The sequence below is a fragment of the Streptopelia decaocto genome (assembly GCF_964273445.1).
Source record: "Streptopelia decaocto genome assembly, chromosome: 2".
Taxonomy (NCBI): domain Eukaryota; kingdom Metazoa; phylum Chordata; class Aves; order Columbiformes; family Columbidae; genus Streptopelia; species Streptopelia decaocto.
The window spans coordinates 75,378,211-75,403,486 of record NC_138655.1 but is presented as its reverse complement, the minus strand read 5'-3'; the positions used below and the strand labels follow the sequence as shown (position 1 = coordinate 75,403,486).

The 25,276-nt window shown below is 37.3% G+C and overlaps 1 protein-coding gene across 9 annotated transcripts in view; it reads left to right on the top strand.

The window, feature by feature from the left end:
- The window catches only part of SEMA5A (semaphorin 5A), a 328,825-nt gene that overhangs the window by 242,728 nt on the left and 60,821 nt on the right, over nucleotides 1-25,276 (top strand). For all 9 annotated transcript variants that reach the window (XM_082045292.1, XM_082045298.1, XM_082045290.1 and 6 more), the window contains 3 exons: nucleotides 880-1,061; nucleotides 3,119-3,262; nucleotides 12,162-12,309. In XM_082045292.1, the coding sequence (XP_081901418.1) occupies nucleotides 880-1,061; nucleotides 3,119-3,262; nucleotides 12,162-12,309 (474 nt within the window). The remainder of the gene's footprint in view (nucleotides 1-879; nucleotides 1,062-3,118; nucleotides 3,263-12,161; nucleotides 12,310-25,276) is intronic.

The following is a 25,276-nucleotide window of genomic DNA, read 5'->3' as shown; positions in this document are numbered from 1 at the left end:
TGCTAAAAGAATTAATAATATGAACTCCTGTCTTTGTTAAGAGAGCTGAATTCCCCATGTCCAGCCCCATTTTCTTTAAAAGTTCCAGTAACCATGGAGGCTGTTGTAATTTCCATTAGCACATTTTGTTTTGGCTGGACAGTAGAGATTTCTTATTAACATGTGTTATAACTGCATGATGGAAACATTCCAGTCAAGATGAAAATGGTCTGACCCTTCCATCCAAAGGTGTTGAGAATTGACTTCAGTGGGAGCAAACTGTCTCATCATGTAGGGTTTGATGCTGTTTTTTAAAAATGTATTTAGGATTTATACATGTAATTACACTTAATGTTTAGACAGAGTTATATTTAAAACCACATTTCGCTTTTATGAAATGATGCTATATGATATGTACTTCGAAAAAGTGTTGTTATGAAAAAGATACTCATTGTGGAGATTTGAAATTGATTCATCCCTGTTTGTTACCCTGGACTATTATGCTCTGCTGCCTCTGCCTTTTGATCTAGGTTTAGGTTTCCACAAGCATTCTTACACATGCTGTTTTACAGACAGTATCCATGCACCTAATCACAGTTAAATTTCAGGAAACAGGGAATATGGTAATCAGAACAGATTCAATTGAATCACTGTAGTCAGGAATGGTTGCAAAAGGTAATGGTTAGCTGTGATTATTGTTATTGCTATAGAGGTGACATCCAGTGGCCTGGCAGCTACAGAAATTTTAGGGGGATCTTGCTGTCTGGAAGGTGTATCTCTCCAGTGGAAGCTTTTATTGTTGGTAGCTGAAGGCTGTACCTCCATGTACTGCAGAATTAAAAGGTGGTATGAAGGAATTGTCAGGTCCCAGGTAAGCCTTTCTGTTGTGTTTGTTTCTAGATGAGGAATCTGACAGTGGATGGGCATTTTGGAACATGGTCACAATGGAAACCTTGCACCCACACAGACAGTACCAGTGTTGGCTCCTGCCTCTGCAGGACACGTGTGTGTGACAGTCCTGCTCCTCAGTGTGGAGGTTGGCTGTGTGAAGGACCAACCATGGAGATTGCCAACTGTTCCAGGTACACAAAGCAATTTCAGGTTCTATCGCTTGTGGTTTAAATGCTTTAAACTTAATCAGAACCTACCCTTTGAAATCTCGGCTGCAACCCACTGATCCCATTCTATGCACAAAACAGCTTATAGCAATGACCACAGCAAATGAGACATTAGAGAGTATTTCTCAGACTTTGTGGGAGAAAGAATGAGCCAGATGAGAAATAGTGATTTCAAAAGCTGTGTGCCAAATAATATTGTCCTCAGCTACTTTTAACAAAAGCTCAAAAAGAAAAAAAAAAAAAAAAAAACAAAGAGGTAATATCCAGAGTATGATACTTTTTCTCAGTTTTGTAAGTCACAAAACTTTTTTCTGGAAGTCAGAAATGTTTACTTTTTTTGAGATCTCTTGCCATTGTTGTATTCCCCCATTCTGCCTTGGGAAAACTGCTTTAATTGTATCTTTTTGGTTGTATCATGACATCTAGATCTATTACCAACCTGTATGGCACTCTTCAGCCAGTCTTGTCTTCCTCGGACACATAACCAGTCCCAGAAAAAAAACAGTGAGAGCAGATCACTTCAAAGAGGCAAACAACACTGCATATTCTGAACTGCATTAGGAGTTCATTGTCAAAACATTATAAAAACTTTAATTGCAAGATGAAACTTACATAGTGGTGCATTCTGTTTATTTTCAGTGATTCTTTCTGCTTTTTGTCTCTGTTTTGTTATGTTTTTCTTTTTTGAACATCAGAAGCACATCATGGTAGTGAATAAAAGTGGTTATCCTTCTGCACAATTAACTGCAAGCTATGTAAGTCGAAATAGTCCATTTCAGGGTAATTATTAAAAACATAACAATATAGTATATAACATTAGATGAGAAGAAGAATAAAAAAGATAAGGAGGCTGTGAGATACCGAACAATCAAACAAGAGTTATTGGCTCTCAGGTTTAGAAGAGAATTTGGAACATGATTTAGGACTTGATTCGTGTACTACCATTGGCAGTGTATCCAGATACTTTACTCCTTTTGCCACTTGAGTCAGATATTGCATTGACAGAGATCTTATTTTTTTGTCTGTGTTACCAGTGATATCTGACTCTGTTTTTCAAAAGCTTTTTCTGCATCATCAATTCTCATATCCCTTATAATGGTCACAAAGATGAGTGAAATTTAAACTGGTAATATTTGTGATAAATTACTTGAACAATTTCATATCATTTTTATTATTGGATTTATTTTGTTTTCATTGCTAAAAAAGTGAATTCAAAATCAAGTAAGACACTATTTTAACTTTGCTTTCATGATGAAACCTTAAGAACTAATTATAATTTAGTTTTATTTTTCTTGATTTCTGTTTGTCTTCTACCAATACAGAAACTTCAAGCTAGCCATCAAAAGATTTTGGGAACTGCTGAAGTGCATCATTTTTTGATTAGGACAGGGTATGAAATTCCTTTTGAGATGTTTGGTCTAGTATATTTTTTCCTAGGGTATATTGGGGAGGGACAGGAGTGTCCTTTCCAAAAGTTCACAAGTGCAGGGTACAGCATTTGAATTCTCTTAGGTTTTTTGTTACATTATGAACGAGGTATTTGGTGCCTTGTGAGAAAACCCTGTTGAAATTGCAAACTAATGAATTTTGACACTTATTGCTTTTTTTTTTTCCTTTCATCATTTTCAGAAGCAAAACTTGACATTTTAATCTCCCTGAAGAAAAGACCCACAAATAATAAGTGGAACAATATGTAATTAAAAGTTATCTTCATCAATTTGATATGAGTTTGCAGATGACATTTACCCAGAATAAAGTGACCAAAAGCAGCTAAATAATTTCACGTCTTTCTACTTCTTGTGTAGTAAGGTCACTTTAACAGTTGCTGGTTACAAAGCATGAAATATGGAAGGATCAGAACACCTTTCTTTTAGTTCAATATGCTTTAAGAAATGAAACACAATGTAGTATTAATGACTTCTACAGAAATATGAATGGGCAAGATTCTGCTGTCAGTCACACCTAATCAGCCATTCGCTATGTATAACAGATGACAGAGCCTGAGCTTTTTATTCTACCAGAAATGGAGGCTGGACACCATGGACTTCTTGGTCACCTTGTAGTACCACTTGTGGAATAGGCTTTCAAGTTCGTCAGCGTTCCTGCAGCAATCCAACCCCTCGACATGGAGGACGGGTCTGTGTGGGACAGAATCGTGAGGAGAGGTGAGCTACCTTTTTTATGCTGTCTGTTTTAATTTCTTCTGTTCAGCTGTATTCCGTAGGACATTTTCTCCTTTACCTGCATTGGTTTTCTCTTCCCTTTCCTTTCACTCGCGCTTTAACTCCACTGCTGCACAGTAGCAGTATTCCCATTAGCAAGGCTGTGGATCTGCAGCAGTTCTTTCATCTTTCACTTAGCTGCATCTTTCCGAGCCAGCTGAGCGCTCCTGGTAGTGCCAGAGAATTGTGCTGAAGCAAAGTGCTGCTGTCCCTTGAGACCCCGAAAATTGATTCTCCTTGAAAACTGATTGCAGTGCGTTTGTATTGTAACTCGCCCAGCCTCAGAACCTGGAATTCAGAGCAAATATAGTAAGGTCACAGCACTATGTTACTGATGATTTGAGTTCATTTTTTTCTGTCATAAAAGAATTAAGCACCTATATAACATGAAAGGAAGTTTCAAGGGCTTTTTTTATATTCAATAAATATAATACACCTTGAAGTCAATTATCTTTTAGTAAGGTTTCAGCGTTTTTAAAAATTGTTTGTATATATATAGTAACTTTTGAGCAGATCAAGTCAGCTCAGATTTTGATTTTACCATCTATTGCTTTGGTACTGGGCTGGGCATTTTGTCATTAGCTCAGAATGTAGAGTTCAGGCCTCTGATTCCATTTTACATGCACCTTAATCTCTCTAAATTGTAGTTTGTGCATTAGGAATTTTAACAGGAATTAAATATTTATTTAAATACTAGAATATATTCAGATAAACTGCAACTCTTAGATGTATTATGTTGTTTCCTGAGGCATGCCAAAAAGTGAGATATCAGAAGACTTGTTTTGGTGTAAGAATTTGGAGTCCTATAGTTATCCATTCAAAGAGATGTATGTGGATTCGTTTCCTCTCACTATGTACTTGCAGCTTACTTCATTGTTTCTGTATGGATGATTTAGTATCCTATATTTGCTGTTGGATGAAAGCAAGATTCAGTAATCTTTATGATGAGTTTCAGTGAGGGATTTAATTAAACGCCAATTCTGGCATTTCTTCAGATGAAGTGTCGTCACACACTTATGTATTAACAGATCATCAGGGACATGATCTTTCTAGCTCTAAATGTAAAGGATCAGTATCATAAAACACTTTTTGCTGATTCAGAGTCATGAATATTTACCATTTCATTGCAGAGGAGAGCATTTTGTTATTTTGTAAATTGCTTTCTGGAAGTGGGTTGCCCCACCAAAAAGCCATCATCACTAAATGTACATTATATCTGTCATTACATAGCTCTGTCTTAGCATGAATAAGTTATTGATTTTCCTGAACTGAGAGGTCAGTCCAGGGCAGGATACAATAAGACTTAATATAGAAGAGTTTAGTTTTGATAGACCTTTTGTTGATGGACTATGAATGTTATAAATAATTGTTCATCTTAAGTTTAACATGGAATAAAAGCCCAGTAAAGAATTTCAGAGAAATACAGAAAACCATGAGAAATACTCTCATAATTATAGGATAAAATATCCAATATTAATACAATAGGTGCACTGAAAATGCAGTTACAAAATGGAAAGTGATACTTAGAATAAGTTGAAATAACAGCAGCCTAGAAGGATTGAATTTTGTTATGTACCTGTTCTGAAGGAACAGCAAGCTTATGTTGCTTTGCTTTTGTAGCCTGCAGTTACTTGTTTCCCTCTCCATCCAGGTTCAGCAGGAATCTGGGATGTACGTTCCTGTGAGTTTAGTGCAGGATGCCTTTTTCTCATATACTTCCTCTGTCACTGTTTCCTGTCGCCTTGAAACACCCTCCGCTCTCACCAGCCCTGCACCTTCCTCTCACCCACTAGCTTGCTCACAGCTGACCTTCCTTCCTCTAGCCTCATTTTAAGTGTGATGTGTGCTGATACTTTTAAAGTGTTGGTTTTTTTTTCCTTTTTTAGAAGTAGTTTTAAAATTTATTTCCAGAAGGTGTAATATGTTAGGAAGATTTGTCATATCATTTTTAAAGCAGCTAAATGAATGAGGCACCAGTTATTTGCCAGGATTTTTGTTAAGTGTCAGGTCAAGTACTTGAATAAATCTTTTCGGAGCTGTAAAAAGAAAGTCCTGGGAAGCTTGCCATCCAGGGCCCATCCCACCACCTCCAGCAGGAGAGCAGGGCAAGCCTGGAGGTTGTGGCCAGATTCAATCAAGAGCCTAGATCATAGGTGAAATGACAAGAAGGCAGCTGGGAAGCCAAGCCACAGGCCAGGGTTAGGGTCAAGTTCAGTGTTCACGGGGCTGATCTATAGCAACAGGGCCAAGGCCAGTCCACACATTGAGATCTAGACTATAGGGCGCCATGATGGGCCAGGGATAAGGTCCATTGCTTCTCCAGCAGCGCAGCTCAGGTGGGGGTTGAAGGTCCCTGCAGAGCTTAAATAGATCTCCTGGGCTCACAGGTGTGGGTAGCAGTCCCAGGTGAGGCTTTTGGGGGCCATTAAGGCTTTATGAGAGTCCTCAGGGCTCTGACAGCTCATAGAGTTTTGAGCTGTGAGGGAAATGAAGTGTTTACAGTAGTCCTAAATCACTACTTCACTCCAGTACCATCGGAGTTATATTTGCACCAAATGGAAACAGTTCCTTTGAGAACTGGGCCCAGTACATTTAGGCAGGCTAGGCAAATATTCCATGTGCAGTAACTCCTAACAAATGTTTACCTTGGATTTGTATCCAGAGTACCAATAAGCAGCTTCTCAGATTTTCTCATTTAAACTAATCAATGCTTATAAATAGCCTAACATACTAATTTCTTCATGTCCCAGCTCATATATAAAATTATTCTATGTGTAGTATTAGTAAAAATTAGTTGGTTTACGCATTGTGTGCATTTGTCTTTAGAAAAGTGTATATTCACATCACTTTCATATGTTCTGGGGCATAAATACAGACCAACATTGTGCCAAACTTTGAAAAAGCTTTTCAACAGTGATTTCCGTAGAAGTCCTTTGCATAACTCCATGGAAAGCAAACACAGAGAAGGCAGCCTATAGCTGAGGTAAATTCACCTGCAGATGTGAAAGCATATTTAGTTTGAAAGTATTTGTTCATGTGTTAAGAGCTAAATATTTGCCTACGTTGTGTTTGTTTTACCTCACAAAAGCCATGATTCTATCATGGCTAATGTATCAGGCAGCTCTGTGCTTGCTGGTCATTCGCTTGAAATCAATGGCAATATTTACCAATTTAAAGTGTTGCAGCTAGGTTAAGTTGTTGCATGCTCTGCTGCTAAAGGCGTGTGGGGCAGTGGAAAACAGTTGACAGATAGCAGCAAAGACTCATACTACAAAGTCAATTTGCATTGTAGAAAAAGGTCAAAAGTGCAGCTCATGTGCATTTATAGAGAATATGGAGAAGGAGTGAAAATAGTTTAGCAAAGTTTGCTAATCAGATAAAACTATTTTGCAGTTAATATTCCAGATGGAAGACATCCTCATGAATTCCTTAGGGGCTCAAAAATTTCTGTTTTTTCCTGTATGAGAAATATTCACTGAAGCTGCTGGAAAACTACCTACATTTTAGTTTACAGTGTTTATGGTATTCTGTCTTGACTTTTTCATTGAGTGAAAATATTTGTCCTCTCTGTGGAAGATGTTTTGGATATGTGCTCGTTAAGTCCACTGCTTTCCCTCCTATTTATGCAGAAATGGTGGACATTAAAATGAGAATTCTTTGCTTTTAGTGGGAAGAAAGAGAGAGAGAGAAAGAAAGAAAGAGAGAAAGAAAGAGAGAGAGAAAGAAAGAGAGAAAGAGAGAAAGAAAGAAAGAGAGAGAGAGAAAGAGAGAGAGAGAGAAAGAGAGAAAGAGAGAAAGAGAGAAAGAAAGAGAGAAAGAAAGAGAGAAAGAAAGAGAGAAAGAGAGAAAGAGAGAAAGAAAGAAAGAGAGAAAGAGAGAAAGAAAGAAAGAAAGAGAGAGAAAGAGAGAAAGAGAAGAAAAAGAGAGAAAGAGAGAGAAAGAAAGGAAAGAAGGAAGGAAAGAAAGAAGGAAGGAAAGAAAGAAGGAAAGAAGGAAAGAAGGAATGAAGGAAAGAAGGAAAGAAAGAAGGAAAGAAAGAAGGAAAGAAAGAAGGAAGGAAAGAAGGAAAGAAGGAACGAAGGAAAGAAAGAAGGAAAGAAAGAAGGAAAGAAGGAGAAAGAGAGAAAGAGAGAGAGAAAGAGAGAGAGAAAGAGAGAGAGAAAGAGAGAAAGAAGGAGAGAAAGAAAGAGAGAAAGAAAGAGAGAAAGAGAGAAAGAGAGAGAGAAAGAAAGAGAGAAAGAGAGAAAGAAAGAAAGAGAGAAAGAGAGAAAGAGAGAAAGAGAAAAAGAGAGAAAGAGAGAGAGAAAGAGAGAAAGAGAGAAAGAGAGAGAGAAAGAGAGAAAGAGAGAAAGAGAGAGAGAAAGAAAGAGAGAAAGAGAGAAAGAAAGAGAGAAAGAAAGAGAGAAAGAGAGAAAGAGAGAAAGAGAGAAAGAGAGAAAGAGAGAAAGAAAGAGAGAAAGAGAGAAAGAGAGAAAGAGAGAGAGAAAGAGAGAAAGAGAGAAAGAGAGAAAGAGAGAAAGAGAGAAAGAGAGAAAGAGAGAAAGAGAGAAAGAGAGAAAGAGAGAAAGAAAGAAAGAAAGAAAGAAAGAAAGAAAGAAAGAAAGAAAGAAAGAAAGAAAGAAAGAAAGAAAGAAAGAAAGAAAGAAAGAAAGAAAGAAAGAAAAAGAAAAGCAAGCATGGTGAATTACAAGTAGAAAAATAAACTGTCTGCAGATGAGGAGTTACATGTTTGAAAGCCCTGGAAATTTGGGGGTGTATAAGAAGATTAGAAGCAGTACATATTGTCACCATTTTCATACACAATCCTCACAAAATATTCAGAGCTTTTGGGCTTGTTTCCATGAGAAGGAGGAACTGCTGAGAGTCAAGTGCCTGTTCTGTGTAGCACTGCTTGTTTCTGAGCAGTGCCAATGAGCCCGGTTCCTTTCACCAGAGTGGATCAAACACTGCAAGGCTTTGGCTTCCTCGTCCACCCATGGCTGTCTGGTCTGCTGGGAAGCTTGTGCTCCCATCTACCTTGCTTTCTCTGCCCCATCCTCTTCTTCCACAGAAGACCATGGGAGCACACGCCCCAGCCCCCACCACCTTCCACAGTCTCCTGGGTGGCGATTTCTGTCAATTCAGCAATCTCACTACAGTAAGGCTTGTGTGGGCATCCTGTGTCTGCCTCCAATTAAAGGGATCCAGCATTCCTAACAACCTCAGTATAGTCTGTGCTTCCCAGTAAGTCACCAGCTGGTCATCACAAGTACCTACCACGTAACAGTATATTACATAGGCATGGGCAGACAGTGATGAAGGTTAGTTTTTCTTCCATATGTCCTAGTATAATATAAGTCAAAATTAAGAACTGTGTGTTTAAATTAAATAGCATTTCTCTGTGGCATTAAAAAAAAGACACATTTGTAACTGTCATGTAGTTAGCCTGTGGTACACATGGCAACACTGAGATAAATTGATGTTTCAGTAAAGGTCGAGATCTTCAGAGGAAAAAGAATAGTAATTCCAGTTTTACTGGAATTGCCTAGAGTAAAAAATTAAAAATTACTGTAGGAACCAGTGGTTATGAACAGAACTGGACAGAGGATGTTCTCGTCCCAGTATGATAATTTCTTTATTAGGGCATTTGAACTTGATTCCACTGCAAGGGGAAATGGGAAGGGTCACATTTCTCTAGGCTATTCTCCCTTTTGACCTCACTGCAGTTAGATTAGGGGAGAGGGCAGTGGTTTCACAGATTCAAGTTTCTTGCATTGCATGTTTTGTTGAATTGCTGTAAAATGTTAGCCCTGTGGGTCCTGAGAACAACATTAAGGGGGCAGAAAGAGCAAAAGGGAAAAGGGTTACTGAATGACTTGAAATGCAGCCAAGAAGAGATATAATGAAACTTGGCTCAAAGCCCCATGCTGTAGCACAGCTCTTGAAGATCAATTGCAGGGATGTCTCTAGCTGTGAAAACATACCTGATGCTTTCAGAGGCTCGCTGGCTGAAATGAAAATAAGATTCTGCTTGTATGCTGCATGTTTTTTTTTTTTTTTTCCCTGAAAACAAAAAAAAAACAAAAAAAAAAAAACAAAAAAAAAAAACACAACAAAAAACACCAAAACTCACTTCTGTATTTGGTTTAAAAAAAAAAAAAATCCTAAATTGAAGTTAAGTAGCTTGCATAGGCATTTTAGGGTTTTTTTGGATTGTCTTTGTGGGGCTTTTTTTGGTTTGGTTTGTTTGTTTGTTTGTTTTATTTTTCAGTTTCATCTTGTATTTTCAACTGCATCTTTAAATAGTATTGGTTAACAGAATTTAACAGCCTTTGAAGTGTTGACTGAGTCAGTTGTTAGATTTCTTTTCTGTCTTCTGCTTAAGTGAGCGAGTAGATGATAGGGCATGTTGACACTAAAAGAGGCTTTGTATAGTGTTATGCGTCTCATCTAAGTGAGATTTTTCGCACCTAACTTCAGGTGTCTATGAATGTGAGTGCTTACGTGTGAGTCAAGTGTCTGAACTTCCACTACGGTCTGTAGAAATTCAGTCAGTTCAAGCTGTGGAGAACAGAGTGATTTGTCTCCTTTTACTCTATATTTCTAAATTTGATCAAGTTAATCATTCTAGCCTCCATAGCTTGTATTGACAAAATTTCCATTGGCTGTCTCACACAGCCTTTATAGTCAATAGGGAGAAATCAGTATATTGAGGGCTGTATTTGTATGACCTACATTAGATATTTGCTTTCAGGTGACATAAATCATGTTTTTAAAAGGGCTGTTTCTGTCCATGAACTGTGTCTCAAGTTTAGCTGACTATTTATAGACAGCTACACTGTACATGCCTAGTGTAAAAGGCAAGTTGAGTCCCACCCTTAATTTTACTTTTTGCATGGCTGAATGTTGGTAATTGTCAACTTCATGGCAAACTTGCTTTATCCTGTGGTGTGTCTCAAATTAACTTATCACATCTCCATTAAGACCTAATGAAATTATGCAAAAAATGTACTCTTTTGACTAAATAAATGGTGATGTTGCATCTATGTTTCATTTGGTACACGTTCTCAATAAATGATCACAAAGACAAACTATCACAAACATTCATATAAATGACTGCATGTGATAAAGAATGTGTGCAGCTGTTGGAGTTTTGGGGGAAGAACATCCAGACACAAAATGTTCCTCATCTTTAGTGACAACATAATGTGAACTGTGAACTGCGCATTTTGAAAATGCAGGAGGAAAAAAGGTATTTTATGTATAAGCTACTACTGAAAAACATCGGTCCACATCACACATTGAAGAATTCTGAGATAGCAGATTAATAAATATTCAGGGTTTGGTTTTGTTGTGTTGTTTTTGTTTTTTTTTTTCCCCACTTAAAGAGCAGATAAGGTCAATACAAGCTGTTAATAGTTTCCTTAACTATACAGAAACACAAAACTAAATGTCACTCCCCTCTTTACTGCACTCCCTTTTAAATTTTGATGGGGTTGCTCAGACCTAGAGAAAAATTCTGAATCATAGGTTCTAGCACATGTGATAAACCTATTTGGATATAACATAGACAACATTTTTTTCCCAAACAATTCTGAACATGAGAATTCCTTCATAATGAAGAATTAGAGCTTTCTTAAAGAAAATGTGATTATGGTTATTCTTGTTGAAAATGACAGCAGTTTACACTATCATTTCTCTTTTTGTAGAAAATTAATTACTGCATTATTAGATTTGGTTTGCATTGCAGAAGAGTGCAAAGTGATGGAAACTTGTCAGAAAGGCAAGAAGACAGTGGATTTCGATGCCTGGTGTAAAAGATGAATACTGTAACAGATTGTTTGCTCAGGACAGTCAGTAGTTGGAGCAAGAGCCACCCAGCCACATCCATAAAATATCAGAGCACTTCTTCAGCTTCATCTGTTTTCTGAATATGTCCTGGCTTTGCTTTATCTTAAATGACAACTTAGTCTCTTTAAGAGCCCCAGTCACACTTGCTGGTGGCCCAAATCCTTTGGACCTGTGTAGCGGATCGTTACTAAGCAGCATATGCTAGGGCTAGAGGTATTGGATGGCATGCTAAAAAGTCACGAATCTTAGGGTTTTACAAAAAATGAAAACACTCACTAAAAGTTGGGACCCTCCCACATACCTGAATGTCTTGTTACAATAATGACAGCTCAGTAGTAAAATATTCATGCTTTCCTCAAGAACCTAGTAGGCTTCTGAATCAGTTTGAAGCCTACTGGGAAATCCTTCAAAGATTGTAATAGCTAAAACAACACTTTAAAAAGTAAAGTAATAACATTATGAAAACAGTGCAGTTTTTTATGCCTAGAATCAATGTTTTAGCTTTTATTTTACCCATAAAAGTGGAGACACTGTGGAAAGAAAAAGCAAGTTTAGCTCTCTGAACATGAGAGATGGATGCTAATCAATGCTTAGCTGGAGACTGATAAAAGACCACCTACATAAATGGTTGCCTTCTGTTTGGTTGACTCACTTCTGTCCCAGATGTGTAGCCACAACTGGTTTTAACAGAGTAGTTGTCAACCTTCCTTACGAGCTCACAGTACAATAGCATGGTTGTGTCACATATGTTGTATAATGGCATGAATAAAGCAAAAAAAAATGTTTCACCCCCACAATTACAGCCTAAAAAAAAGAAAAATCTCAAATGTTTAAACACTATGCAGTGTGAAAACTTTTTTTTTCAGTGATTTATGAATAGGGAGGGGCCCTTTTTATAAAATATTTCCCTGTACAAACATCTATCTGAATAATGCAAATGATGGGCTTTTGGGGAAAGTGTTGTCTTGGTACTAAATATATTCTTTGCCTCCTTGTTTGCCTCTTCTCACAGGTACTGCAATGAGCATTTGTTGTGCCCCCCTCATGTGTTTTGGACAGGCTGGGGTCCATGGGAGCGCTGCACTGCTCAGTGCGGAGGAGGAATCCAGGCGCGGCGTAGGACATGTGAAAATGGTCCTGACTGTCCTGGCTGCAGTGTGGTAAGCAATTTGCAGCTTTCCCTTCAGTAAATATCTATGGCTATATGCCATACATTGCCCTGTGTCCACAGGGCATCTGTATATGTCTGTATGCTCTTCCCCTAACATGAGTTACCAGAGTGGGTTTGTCTCTGTGTTGCTCATGTGTGCTGAAATTCACGCAGTTTATCAGTCAGAAATATGTGTAACTCAGCTTTTTCACAATATCGTCTAGACAATGAGCTTCCTGAGGCAAGACTGATACAGAGATGGGTGTGTCCTTGGCATGTTTATGGTGGTTTTTAATTTTATCACCAGGGTACATAGGAACTCTACCTGTGAGCCCAGGACTCCAGTGTGTCAGGTCCTGCAGAGCACAGAAAAAAGATGAGTTTAAAATCTAGATGCATAAGAGTCAATAAATGAATATACATGGAATCGCCTGGAAGTGCTGAAGTAAGCTTGAATAATGATAGAGATCTTAGCACAGCAGCAGGCTAGGCATTGTCAGGCTTTGAAGCTACAGTGCGATGATTTTGAATGAATAGAAGTGCTTTGTGGATACCCAGTTTATGAAAAGAAACATATGAGAAAGCATATAGGGGCTTTTTCTTATATCTGAACAAATATAAGTGGTACGTTTCATGTGATGGGAACATCAAAATGGGACATTGCTTCCTTGAAGGTGAATGAGATGATGCATAGTAGTATATGGGTGGAGAGAAAGGTAGCAGAGACCTGTAGAGAGCAGGGTGACACATGAACCGTGGTAGACTGGGAAGATAACCTAGGTGTGAACATTCTGGAACAGGTAATACTATCGAAGCCAGAGGAATGAATAGTGTTGCAGGACAAGGAAAAGCTAAAGCAAAGTCATAGCAAGTGTAGGTGAATATCAGAAGATGAACCTTGGGATGCTGTTTCATGATAATTTGAATTCTAGTGGTGGATTGTCACTGAAGGGTTTATTATGTGGAAAGCATAACATGGGTGAAATTTTGAAGTGGCCAAAACTGCAGAAGACATTCCGCTGATGAATGACAGATGGTGGTTTTAATCTCCCCAGTGACCAAGAATGAGCACAGCTTAAAGGAAAAATGAGAATTTAATTTTAGCCATGTTGTGCCTAATATCCAGGCCTAATGTTGCACACTGAGAAACAAGTACTCAATTTTGTTCCAAAATATTAAAGAGGTAGAAGAAAAACACATTTTTTTCACATATTAAACCAATTTTTACATGCCTTTATTTCAGAGAGTAAGCTTAATTCTGAGGTTTGTCATCATCTGTGGTCTATTTTTTAGACTGGCAGTAATTCAATACTGAAGAAAGGATCATTTGTTACCTTTTTCTAATTTTAAGGTTTTGTGCATTTTCCCAGGGTTTGTTCTCTTTCTAACATTTATCCTGGTGGTAGAATCGCATTTTCAGTAGATTGAAAACATCCAACAGGTTTGTTATTGTCTTTCAGTTGAACTTTAAGAAGCAATCTAATCACTTAGAATTATGCCAAGTTTTCCAAAATATTTGTCTCCCCCTGATGGTACACAAAAAAAAGCAGACGTATGGTCTAGATCTATTGCTAAACGTTCCTGACTAGCATAGAAAAGAGCACAGTCTGAAGGTTTTCTGTCTTGGTCATCCTTGTTTATCCCATACTAATGTTTGTGAAAGAAAGCAGTATTTTGTTTTGCACAGAATCTTCCCCGGTCTAAAATGAAAAATGCATAGCTCTAATTTTCTTTGGAGGTTCTATGAGAAACATAGGGAAACCTTTAGTGTAAAAATTTCTTAATTATAACTGATTTGAGATTAATGTTACTGGGTTTTGTAATTTATTGGCGGTCTTAGCATGTTGTCTCTGCTGTGTCACAAAACAGTTACTGGTTCAGCTATGGAAAAGTTTGTGGGTTTTTTCATTAATAAGAAATTTATTGTGTTCATGGTTTCAAAAAGTGCTTAGCTTTGGGGTATACAGTTGTCTTGCTAATACTCAGACACCAATGGAAACCAGTCTAGCTAGAAATCCTCTGTAAACCCTGGTTTTCTTGCAAGACAAAGGACTTGGGTATGAAGTTGGTGTTCTGTTTTAAGTTTCAGTGAATTTAAACCTGTAAGTTACCTGTCTCCAGTCAAAAATTTTGCAGCCATAGTAGGACCTTGTCAATGAGTGTACCTGGAGAAGAAAATACTTTATTTCTTCTAAGATTTTGTTTCATTAATGTAGGAAAGAGCTATGTGAAATACTTATTTTATTATTTTTTTAAAATTTTATTTATTTTATTAATACTTATATTAATAAAAACCTAATGAATGAGGAGCAGAAATATCAAAACTTGTTTATACATCAAAGGTTCTTCTGCTTCAACCAGATTGTTGGTTTTATTGTTTTAGGTATATATCTTTGAAAACAATTAGAATTATGAATTTTTACCATAGTGAATAAAGGAGAGATTAATATACCTTATTGGTACTAATTTCACATCTTTACTGGTTGTAGTAATACTAAACTTAGATAATGGAATATAGTTACTGAATTTGATTTTTTTCTGAAACCTTTTGTTCTGGGTATCTCAGAGCTCTTGGAAAGCTAAACAATTTCAGGAAAAGTTGCAATGAAAGTGCTAGTAATCTACCCTCTCTACCGGAGATCAGATCTGGAGTAAAAAATGTTCTGAGCCAAACTTTCACTGAGTGAACTAAAAGCATAGCTGAGAATAGAGTCAAGGATTTAAAATGCCTAGTTCTCCCTTTCAACCATTAGGTGATAGCTTTAATGTAAAAGGAGAGTCTCCATGTTTCTTATTTACCTTCAGTGAGTATGGAATCTGGGAAACTTTCACAATGTTTGAATGCCATGAGTTGCCATAGATCTTCTGCAACTGTGTAGTTCAGAGTCTGTGGTCTGTAGAGTCAAGACTTGTGTTTGTAAAAAGTGGGAAAGAAAAATGTATAGAGAGAGGACTGGAGAACATATCCTTTAATAAGATAATAACTGTGTTGGGCTTCATTTCATCTTGAAATGAAAAAAAACTTTTGATGCATCAGAGGTGTAGGGTAGTCTAAATGCTGTCTTAGGACCTCTTTCAACTATGCTGATTCTTTGCTTTTAGAACTATTTTTCAGTAGGGTTTGGACGAGAAAAACAGCAACAACTGTTTTTATACAGCTTAAGAGGGGACGTCTTACAGCTTGTTTGCCAGCAGTATCAGGAGACCAGATTTTATGTCATAGGAGAACCTGCCTCTCCTGTTTTCCAATCTGCAATCAGGCTGCGAGACTGCAGTATTGCCAATCTTAATCTATTTAGCTCTTTGCGTTTTGCAGCTTTTACCATATTCGTGGCTGTTTTCTGTGTCCACCTAATGATTTATACCACATAATTTTTACTGAGCATTTTTCCTTCCTTTTAGTTTTTGGATCGCTCTTAGTCAGTAATATCACAGCAGATGGCTCCTGCCTGTGTTTCGCTTTTTTGCATGTTTCTCATCAGTTGGTTCCTTGGCTTTATCTGTCTTACAGCAGAAATCAACCAAGACACCTGAATATTTTTTATCAGGACTCAATAGAGAGTTCCCTGCAATTATTGCAAACTTAGAATCTTATGTAATACTACTACTACTACTACTAATAATAGATCTTTTGAGACATATAAATATTTCAAAGAGAGAAAAAAATGATGATATTTTAAAGATGCATCTCTTATTGAAGTGCATTTAATACATGAAAATAGATGGCCAGAAACTTAGGACGACACTGAATATAGAAAAACATAAATCATTATGATATAGGATAATTAGACCACAGAGACTCCTAAAGGTCAAAAAGATGAAACTTGAAATGCAGATCTGGAGACATAAGGACGTGTCAAGGTCTGTCTGTTAATCAAAACTGGTAAAGAATGCTTGAAATTGCCTAGTAAGAGATAGGACTATCAGAGCCAAATTTAGGACCAGCTAAAATCTGGTAATAGAAAGCTTAAATGGATCACAAAACAGGTATTACTGTAATGTGTTCAAGTGGTATGTGCACTGGAGAAGGAAGTATGGAATTGTGTGGATTGTGCTAATATGACTCAGAGGGCAAATATTTCCAGATTTTATAGCATATTCAGATAAATTGTACATTTGCTTCAGAAAATGCTTCTTTTCCCCTGAGAAACATAATCTCAGTTGAATTTGCCTCAGGCCAGTAATAAAAAACCAATTTTTTTAAAGAATTATTGCTAGAATAAGAAATCTAGATTGAGGCTCAGGTTGGGTGCCACACTTTACATATCTTTGTCTGTATTTTCATTTCAGGCATGCTAACATACACATTAATTTTAGTTTTTGTATTGGAAGACTAGTGAAGTGTATGTACTTTTCATATACCTAAACAAAACATGTTGGGTTTTGCTGTGGAATAAAAAAAAAAGAGGAATTTTTTTTTTTTGTCTCTTAGAAGAAGTTACTAGTGACACATTCATCTTATTATTATTATTACAATGTTCCATAAGTGTGCTGAACAGAAAACTTTGAGAATAAAAAAACTATCTGTATTCTGAAGTTTTTGTTATGACACAAGATTAAAAACAAAACAAAACAAACAAACAAAAAACCCCACCAAACTCTTGGAAAAATAAATGACAAAAATGTTTTCTTTCGTTAAGTTTTTAGAGGGAGTTCAAAGATGGAAGGTTTTCAGAAGTACTTTGTCCATCAGAAAGGACATAGTCTGTCTTTAAAATACTTGCCATCTCACAAAACACACTCCAAATTCCTAACCTAGATAAAAGGGACCAGAAAATAAGATTGTTATTATGCTTTTTTATGGTTCTTTTTTTAAGTTTCCATTTGGCCTCTTTGAGTTAAAGAAAAATGAAATAATACGTCATCCATTGCAAAACCAGAAAATGTATTCGCACAAGCATGAGGTACAAAAGATTCTACTTTTTCTATGATGTTTGCCTGCATCATAGTCATTTCATTTTCCACTACTTTTTTCTCGCTATAATGTAAAGTCTGAATATTAGATGTTTTTTGTATGATTTATATTATAGCAAAGTAAAGCCTGTTGTTGTTTCTGGATATGCTACTGCAATTATGAGCAATGCCAAGTAATTAAAGAGGGTAAAACAAAAAACATTGAAATCACAAAAAATAGTTTCAGAAAATGCTAACACGTATCAATTAATGGTACATGTAGTGCTCAGCTTTTTCAGTAAAGTGAGTTATCAGCTTCACATGCATAGTTAAAGTAAACATGAAATATAAATGGGTTGAACTGATGTGCATATGTATCCAAATGTAGGATATTCAGGGTGGTCTTCAGCTACACATCCAGTGATCATTTTGCTATTTGATTTGTTTCATTTTGAAAAATAGGCTAAACTGCAAGTTGCTTGCTTTCTTGCTTAAAACAGAGCAGTATGAAACATCTGTTTTTTGAGAATGTAATTTTTAGAACAATTTAAATCTGAGAAACAAATCTTCAGCTTCTGGAAAACTGTCACTACTCCACTTCAAGCAATTTAGTCCAACCCGTGACAATCGATATTGACTACACTCCTGTTCCGAGGCTCCTGTAGGAAACTCTATCAGAGTTTCCAAGTCACGTATGATAAATTCTTTTGTGGACCAATGCCAGCTGATTTGAAATCCCCTTCAAATCTAGTTAGAAAGGTTCTCCAAAGTGAGTATTCTCACATTTAACAGCTTTATTTTGGACATATGTATACCTGTGATACAGGTGATGTGTGTTTCATTCAGAAATCTGAACCTTATTCAAAAAAATACAGGAAGCAAATTTTACTGTACCTATGCACAAACGTTCTTCGGGCTTTGGATGTAGGGAACAGCCGATCTGTCCCTCAAGGTCAGATGATAGTCAAGTGCTTTCATCCACTTAAGGAGTTGTATTGATCAGAGATAGGAGACTCAATTTGCTGCATCCACAATTTCCCACAGTTTCCTAAAACACCGAGTTCACTAGAGTGTGTCCTGTCCCAGTTATTGCTGTTTGTTGCAGTTTTCAGCAGCTCCCACGCTGTAGATGTAGCCTTTGTTACTGTTACTTAGAGATAATACCTTACACCTGGCTATATGAGGTTCTGTGTTTGAATTGTGATCGTCATTACTGTATCTGATAACCATAGAAAGCAGAAGTATCTGAAACCTCCCTCATTCTGTGCCCAACAGGCAGAGTTGGGATCAAGGGCTCAGCATTATGAGACATCAACTTTTTACTTCCCTTTGACTCAGCTCGTTTTTGAATATGAATTATAATGAGAAAGATATTTAGGAAGAAAGGCTATTGAGTGCTGAGGTTTTGTGCTGCTTTAATTGTAGAATGAATTAATGAGTGATACTGAAGCTGGAGAATATTTCCTGGGGACCTGTGCTTCATACAGCCAGAGATTTTTTCATTGCTGTGAACCTAGAACATTCATTTATCTCTGGGAAGTAACCTATAACTCTGTCATTGAACACTAAAAATCAAAAAAAAAAAAAAAAGGTGGCACGGTTTTAGCTAAGTTTCATCAAGTAATAAGGCTTACAGGATCATGTTGTAGTCTGTCAGGTGTTCTTACCCTTCCGCCCATAAGGAAGGAACCAACTACCCCATTACAACTGTGCTTGATTGGAGGGCAATCTTAGATGAGAACACATAATTACAAGTTGCATGAGAAACAGTGGCCCAGTAGATGACAAAAACCTAAATTAGTTCCCACCATGAGAGACAGAGTTGCAGCTGAGTCCCTTATTTGGTCCAAGTGGCATCAGATGCTGGTCAGTTACTGTACATGTTAGCACAAGTGTACCTTGTGCCCAGCCACTGCATGTCTTTTAATTTTCAGCAGGCAGACTGCTAAGTCCTACTGTCAGGAGATATGGAAAGGGAAATGAGAGAAGCAAAACGTAAAAGACTTGAAATATAAACTTATAGGAAATGAGGCTTCATTAGTTCCAGTGCTTATGGATCTACTTATGTAGTATGTTTATTGTGGTTTTATTTGATACATAAGTACTATTTGCATGAAATCAGAACTGACTTAAACAAGAAGAACTATAAAAAAAATTACAGAGAGATTTCAGGAGACTCAGGGAATTGGTGATTTTGTGGCAACCAAAATGTATTTTGAGGGGATTTAAGCCAAAAAAAGAACAACAGACATAACATGCAGTGTTTCTACCAGTCTGCTCTGGGAGGAAGTTTATTCCTATCCTCTATCTAGCAATCATGGGAGTAGGATACACCAGACCCATCTAATATTTTCTGTACTGTCTCGGAGTCCTGGCTAAGCCCAGTAAGGGCCCTGCCTTCAGTGGCAACCAGTCTCAGATGCCAAAAAGAAGGTAAGGAATAAGACAAAAACTGTGTAGACAGTTTTGCTTATACAAAATCATCCTCCCTGACTCCTGAAAACACCTGGCTAAAAGTCAAAATATGACAGTTGGTTATGGTAATTACTAGACGATGGTAGTGCACCAATTTATAAATGGTAAATGTAATAGATCTATACAGACCACTAATTTGGAAGGAAGAAGGAAGAACAAAGTAATCTCTGTCCTGGAGTACTAGAAAGACTAGAGCTGTATTTAATATGTTTGTTTATTTGTTTGTTTTTAGAAAGGAAAACAAGATAGCAAGCCTCATATCCTAACTCAAGGAAAATAAAAAAGGGATGCAGGTATCTCTGATTTTCAAAATGCTGAACAATTTTAGGGTAAAAATTAATTCAGATGTAAATGGAAAGTGGAGTGCAATCCCTTAAGATATGACCAATATAGACCACTTTGTATCTTTTGGGCATTGTTCTTCAAGAAGATAACAGGGGTTTCTGACCATCAAAATGAAGCATCTTCAAAGTATATGCTGTTAAATTTGTGATACGGTGTTACAAAACCAGGGGCACCATTAAAGCAATATACTAGCAAGAAGGTGTTGGAGTTAAAAGATGGATAAAGCTAACTGAGCATACCAGTGGGCTGTCCTGGGAGGGAAAATGTCAGATTACTGGGAGATTACTCCAGATTTCCTAAAGAAATTACTTTGGACCGATCTTGCTTATTAGTGTTCTTAATACTTTTGATTACTTTGTACTACATTTGCTGGTGACCTGAAGTTGTGGTGCACCATCAATACAAAGATTGATTTGTATTGACGTCTTTGAGGGCTGAAGTAATAGAAATGACTTGTATTGTAATTACAAAGTAGTGAACTTAATGTAAAATTAACAGAAACTCCTGCTCTCACCTTGAAGCAGTGAGGAGCAACACAGGAGAATGACCCTGGTGTGTGAGTTGTTTATGATACTAGCTATAAGCCAGAAAAGTTGTGCAGCAGTGAAAAATGTAGATTCAGTTTTAGCATTTAGGATGTTTCAGCAAGGTATTTCCAATAGAGACTAAAAAAGGTAGTCTGAGGGTTCATATAAACTAGTCTCAGAAGTGATGACTGTAAGAGTCTGGACTCAAGCTAGTTGAAATCACAGTTTTTGTTTCACATATTGCAAGTAATGTGATGTCTCCACCACTGCTGTTATCTTCAAAGCTGAGCTTATTTTGAAGCTGAATTTATCTGACACCGTTGGATCAATGACTGTAGTCATGGAAGCTCATTGTGATTTCATCTACAAATTTTCAAAGTCTCTTCCATTGCAAAGACATGTCTTTGAAAGTATGCAAAAACCTTAATTTTACTGTAGGCGGTTCAGTAACAACCTTAAGTCATTCTGCAGTCGCAATCAAAATGGGAAAAAATTGGTGCATGAAGCATGGCATTGAAAATAACCTCAGAAACATGACAGAGCTGTTACACAAAATTGTTCTGTAGCAACGCTTAGTGTTCTTAAAGGCTGTGGCAAGTGGTGGAAGAGAGCTGAGCCATGGAAAATGTCCTAAAGAAGATAAATCAGAGTAGGCAGGGTCCTAGTGTATAAAGGACTAGTATATAAAGTAATGAGATGTTTAGAGAGGGAACACTGGAATTTCTGTGCAGTCTGTATTGTAATATATGGAATTTTAAGGAAATACGAAGCCAATTAAAGGAATTAATTTCTGTCCAGGGCATCATTAGATGATGTAACTTGTTGCAAGAAATAGTTGAGGCTTAAATCCTTAGAGTCAAAAAACCCCCCAGACAAGCAGGATATCAGGATGAACTAGAATTATAATAGCAAAAAAAATTGTTACATTTTAGTATAGTAAATCACATTTTAAAGTTTTAAATCTTTTTCTGAATATTTACAATCAGATCAAGAGCTCTGCTTTGGGCATTCTGGTTATTTCTGTGCTGTACTTTGACAATAATCAAGGACAGCATCTCTGATCTAGAATGACATTTCCAATGCTGCTCTTTCTAAGTGTTGAATCAGCTTACAACAAATTGTCCCTCTGATTTATTTTGTCCCTTTTAGGTTTAATCACCTGTAGTTAAAATACTACAGTGCAAATATAGTACTTGTATTTACACATTCTATAAACAAATGTGCTCACATGTAGACCTGATGGTTAACACAAAAGAGAGTTTTGTTTCAGTGTTCTTCACTTCAGCCTCAGTAAATTGAGGAATGGGTGAAGCCTGAAAAAGTAATATGCTCTGTTGCCATTATAGAGGTAAACATACATTTTAATTGTTTATTTATAACTTCTTTTGTATCTTCAGGACATAGTGACTCAGCCTGTTGCAGCATTTTGAAATGATAATATGTAGTCCTGAATCCTCCAGTAGATGGGATTGTATTCTTCATGTCTGAAAATATAAGCTCACGCAAACACTGAGCTCATTTACCAGCACACAGTGATTCGCCCTTGCAGACTGAAGGGCAGGATGTAGTTTCACAGCCCCCCTATCCAGGACCCCTTACGATACTTGAAAGCAGTATCACATAGCAAATTTATTTTCTGCCAGAGAAATGTGGCTGAAAGAAAAATTATTAATCCATCAGATTCCAGAACAGAGTTTTTCTCATTCTACAATACTTGTTACATCATCTGAAACATCAGAAAGGTGAATTAATTTGAAGTCATAAAAATAGACCTTTCAGTTTACATTATGAAAATCTCCAACTTTGTTTCTTAAAACAATTTACAGCATGAGAGATCAATGAAGCATATACTACTTCATGAAGATAAAGGAGCTGATTTATCTTTTGTTTGAAGTTGGTAAAGCCCCTATGCAGTCTGGGAGTGGTCCAGAAATGCAGTTCATTCTTTGCTTTGTCAGAGAGGCTCTAGATGGAAACAAGCAGCTGTAGACTTTACCTTTATTTTTCAGCTGACTAATAGGAAGGACAGACTCAGTTTGATCTCTTTAGGCTTTGAATCAATTTCAAGAAGGAAAAGTGGAAAAGAAATGGTAGAGTTGACATGCAAACTCTGCTAGCAATGTACTCACATTTAAAGTTAAGAGGAGTTGACCAGCTGCTCAGCTGGTACAAGGTGATGAAACCCTATTGATTCTCTTAGGGTGCATGAGAAAACTTGGAAGTTACAGCTTGACATATTAATCTCCAAATTGTGAACAATTTCTGCAGAATAAGACAGTACTAGGAGATCCTAAATGCATTCTTGATCCCTCACTCAGGGTACACTCATCAGCAGCTCCTTGTGCGGTTCATCCTGCTTTGCAGGGCCTGGGTGTCTCTTCCACAACATTGGAGAAGAAGAGACTGAGGGGACACCTCATCACAGCTTCCTCACAAGGGGAGGAGGAGCGGCAGCTGCTGATCTCTTCTCTCTGGCAACCAATGAGGGAACCTGAGGGAATGGCAGGAAGATGTGCCGGGGGATGTTTAGGTTAGACATTCAGAAAAGCTTCTTCATGCAGAGGGTGATGGAGCACTGGAACAGGCTCTCCAGGGAGGTGTCACGGCCCCAAGCCTGACAGTGTTCAAGAAGAGACTGGACAATGCTCTCAGACACATGGTGTGAACTGTGGGGTTGTCATATGCAGGGACGGGAGTTGGACTTGATGATCCTTGTGGGTCCCTTCCAACTCAGAACACTCTATGATTCTATGCCAGCTGGACGTGTGCACAATTATTGAAGAGAAACAGGCTCTGTCAGAGATAGTACTTGAACCCCATTTTCTTTGTGGACTAGAGAGGGAAAGAAAACTTAAATCTCTCCCCAGATCCTATGGCACTACGGCTACTTTGTCAATTACTCAGGCTGGATTGCCAGATGCCAGCTCAGCTATGAGACTGTTACGTAGCCAACATCTGCACAGTGCTCAACACGAGACTCTTCTTTGTGATTGCTGCTTTACTCACAAGCAACCCCATTTTTAGTACACAAAGGTTATTTATGAAGGTAGTGGCAGATTCCAAGATTCTTTTCCAAAGGCCATTTGGATGTCGGCACTTGTGAGGATGTTGTATACAGCTCAGATCTGCAATGTGGGAGCTTGGATAGTTTGGCTCTGTCAATTTAATGTTCTGGTAATGCCTTACTACTGTGGATGTACCTCTTACTAGCAAAATTTGCAATTCCCACACCTGAGTTTATTCTGTCCCCAGCCCAATCAATACAAACTATATGAAAAACCTGAGAGTTTGTCAATAGACCCATGTCGCTCGTTGTTGCCTGACTTGACAGCTGTGAATGACATGGGCCAGCAGAAGTCCAGAGAGTGTATCTGCCTGTTACTCTATCTAGAAAACCAAGACCTATAATCCTGCTTTAATCTGAAATGAAGTATGTTCACTTTATTTAAAGCATGAAAAGAGATTCAGTCAGAAGTTTTAAAAATTTTCAGACAGTTTCTCACAAAATTAGAATTCTACTCTATGCTATCACATAGAGGCACATAACCCTCTTTGCAAATTCACTAAGCTCCCTATTAAAAATAGTTAATTTATGTGTCCTATCCCTTACTAAAAAGCTGTTCCAGAATCCCCATTCACATATCGAAACATTTGTGTGAGATAGTTAGGCAGCATTAATATTTTGTTAAAGAGGTTTTAAAGTACTTAGAAAAAGAAGTAATATTGGTGCATATAAGCTGTTTCTGAAATTGAGGGCTAAAAGGAATACTAGACATAGAGTGAAATCTAGCATCAACCATTTGGTATGAAGTATAAAAATGACTCGTTACACAGAATGTGAGAAAAAAAGCAAGTGATAGATTATAGGAATTAATCCATCAAAAACCTAGCTGGGGGTTATAAAAATGTAATTTTGAAAAAAAGTAAAGAATACAGTCTATCTTGCTGTCTTTAGTTAGGGAAATGTTTTCACTTCTTTTGCTTTCAGAATTAATAGCATTTTATTTACTGGTTAGTTTTGTAAATAAAACTGAAAAAGTATAGCAATATATGTTCTAACTATAAAGTAAAATCTGACTTGCTACGATAGTCCCAAAATGTCAAGAAAAACTAATTTATGTTGCCTTAAATTTCATAGGAAGTATTAGTAGGATTTTTTGTGTTATGAGAGGCAGGTAGGGTGAAATGTGCAGAAGAAAGAAAAATTTATATCACAAGAGTGCAAGATTTTAAAAAAATGTTTGTTTAGGCTAAAGTCACAAAAGGGCTTTGCCTAAAATAGTCAGACAAATAGAGATGAAAATGGATGATTAATCTCTTGCCTTCAACAATATAGGCACCTTTGATTATCTGGGGGAAATTTATTGGTGAGTTTAGTTCTTAGAACTGCATTTTGCCCTCTGTGCCAGCCTGATATAGATTGTGCACTTCCTTAACTGTATACTTCTCCGTTCTTTTTTTGCCTGCAATACCCGCTTTAGATTGCTTTCCTGAAAGTAGATGGCATTTTAGACACTACAGTACTTCCCGTGGTGTTGAACATGTTTAACCATGCAGGACCCAGTACTGACTGTGTTGGACACCTTCTGTTGTGAAAACTGACCATTTATTCCTCTTTTCCATTTCCCATCTTTTAAGCAGTTAATTGCCTGTGAAAGAATAATAGCTTTGCTCTTAGCTTGTGGCTGCAAGTTTCCTTAATGCACTTTGAGAGACATTGTGAAATGTCTTCTTGAA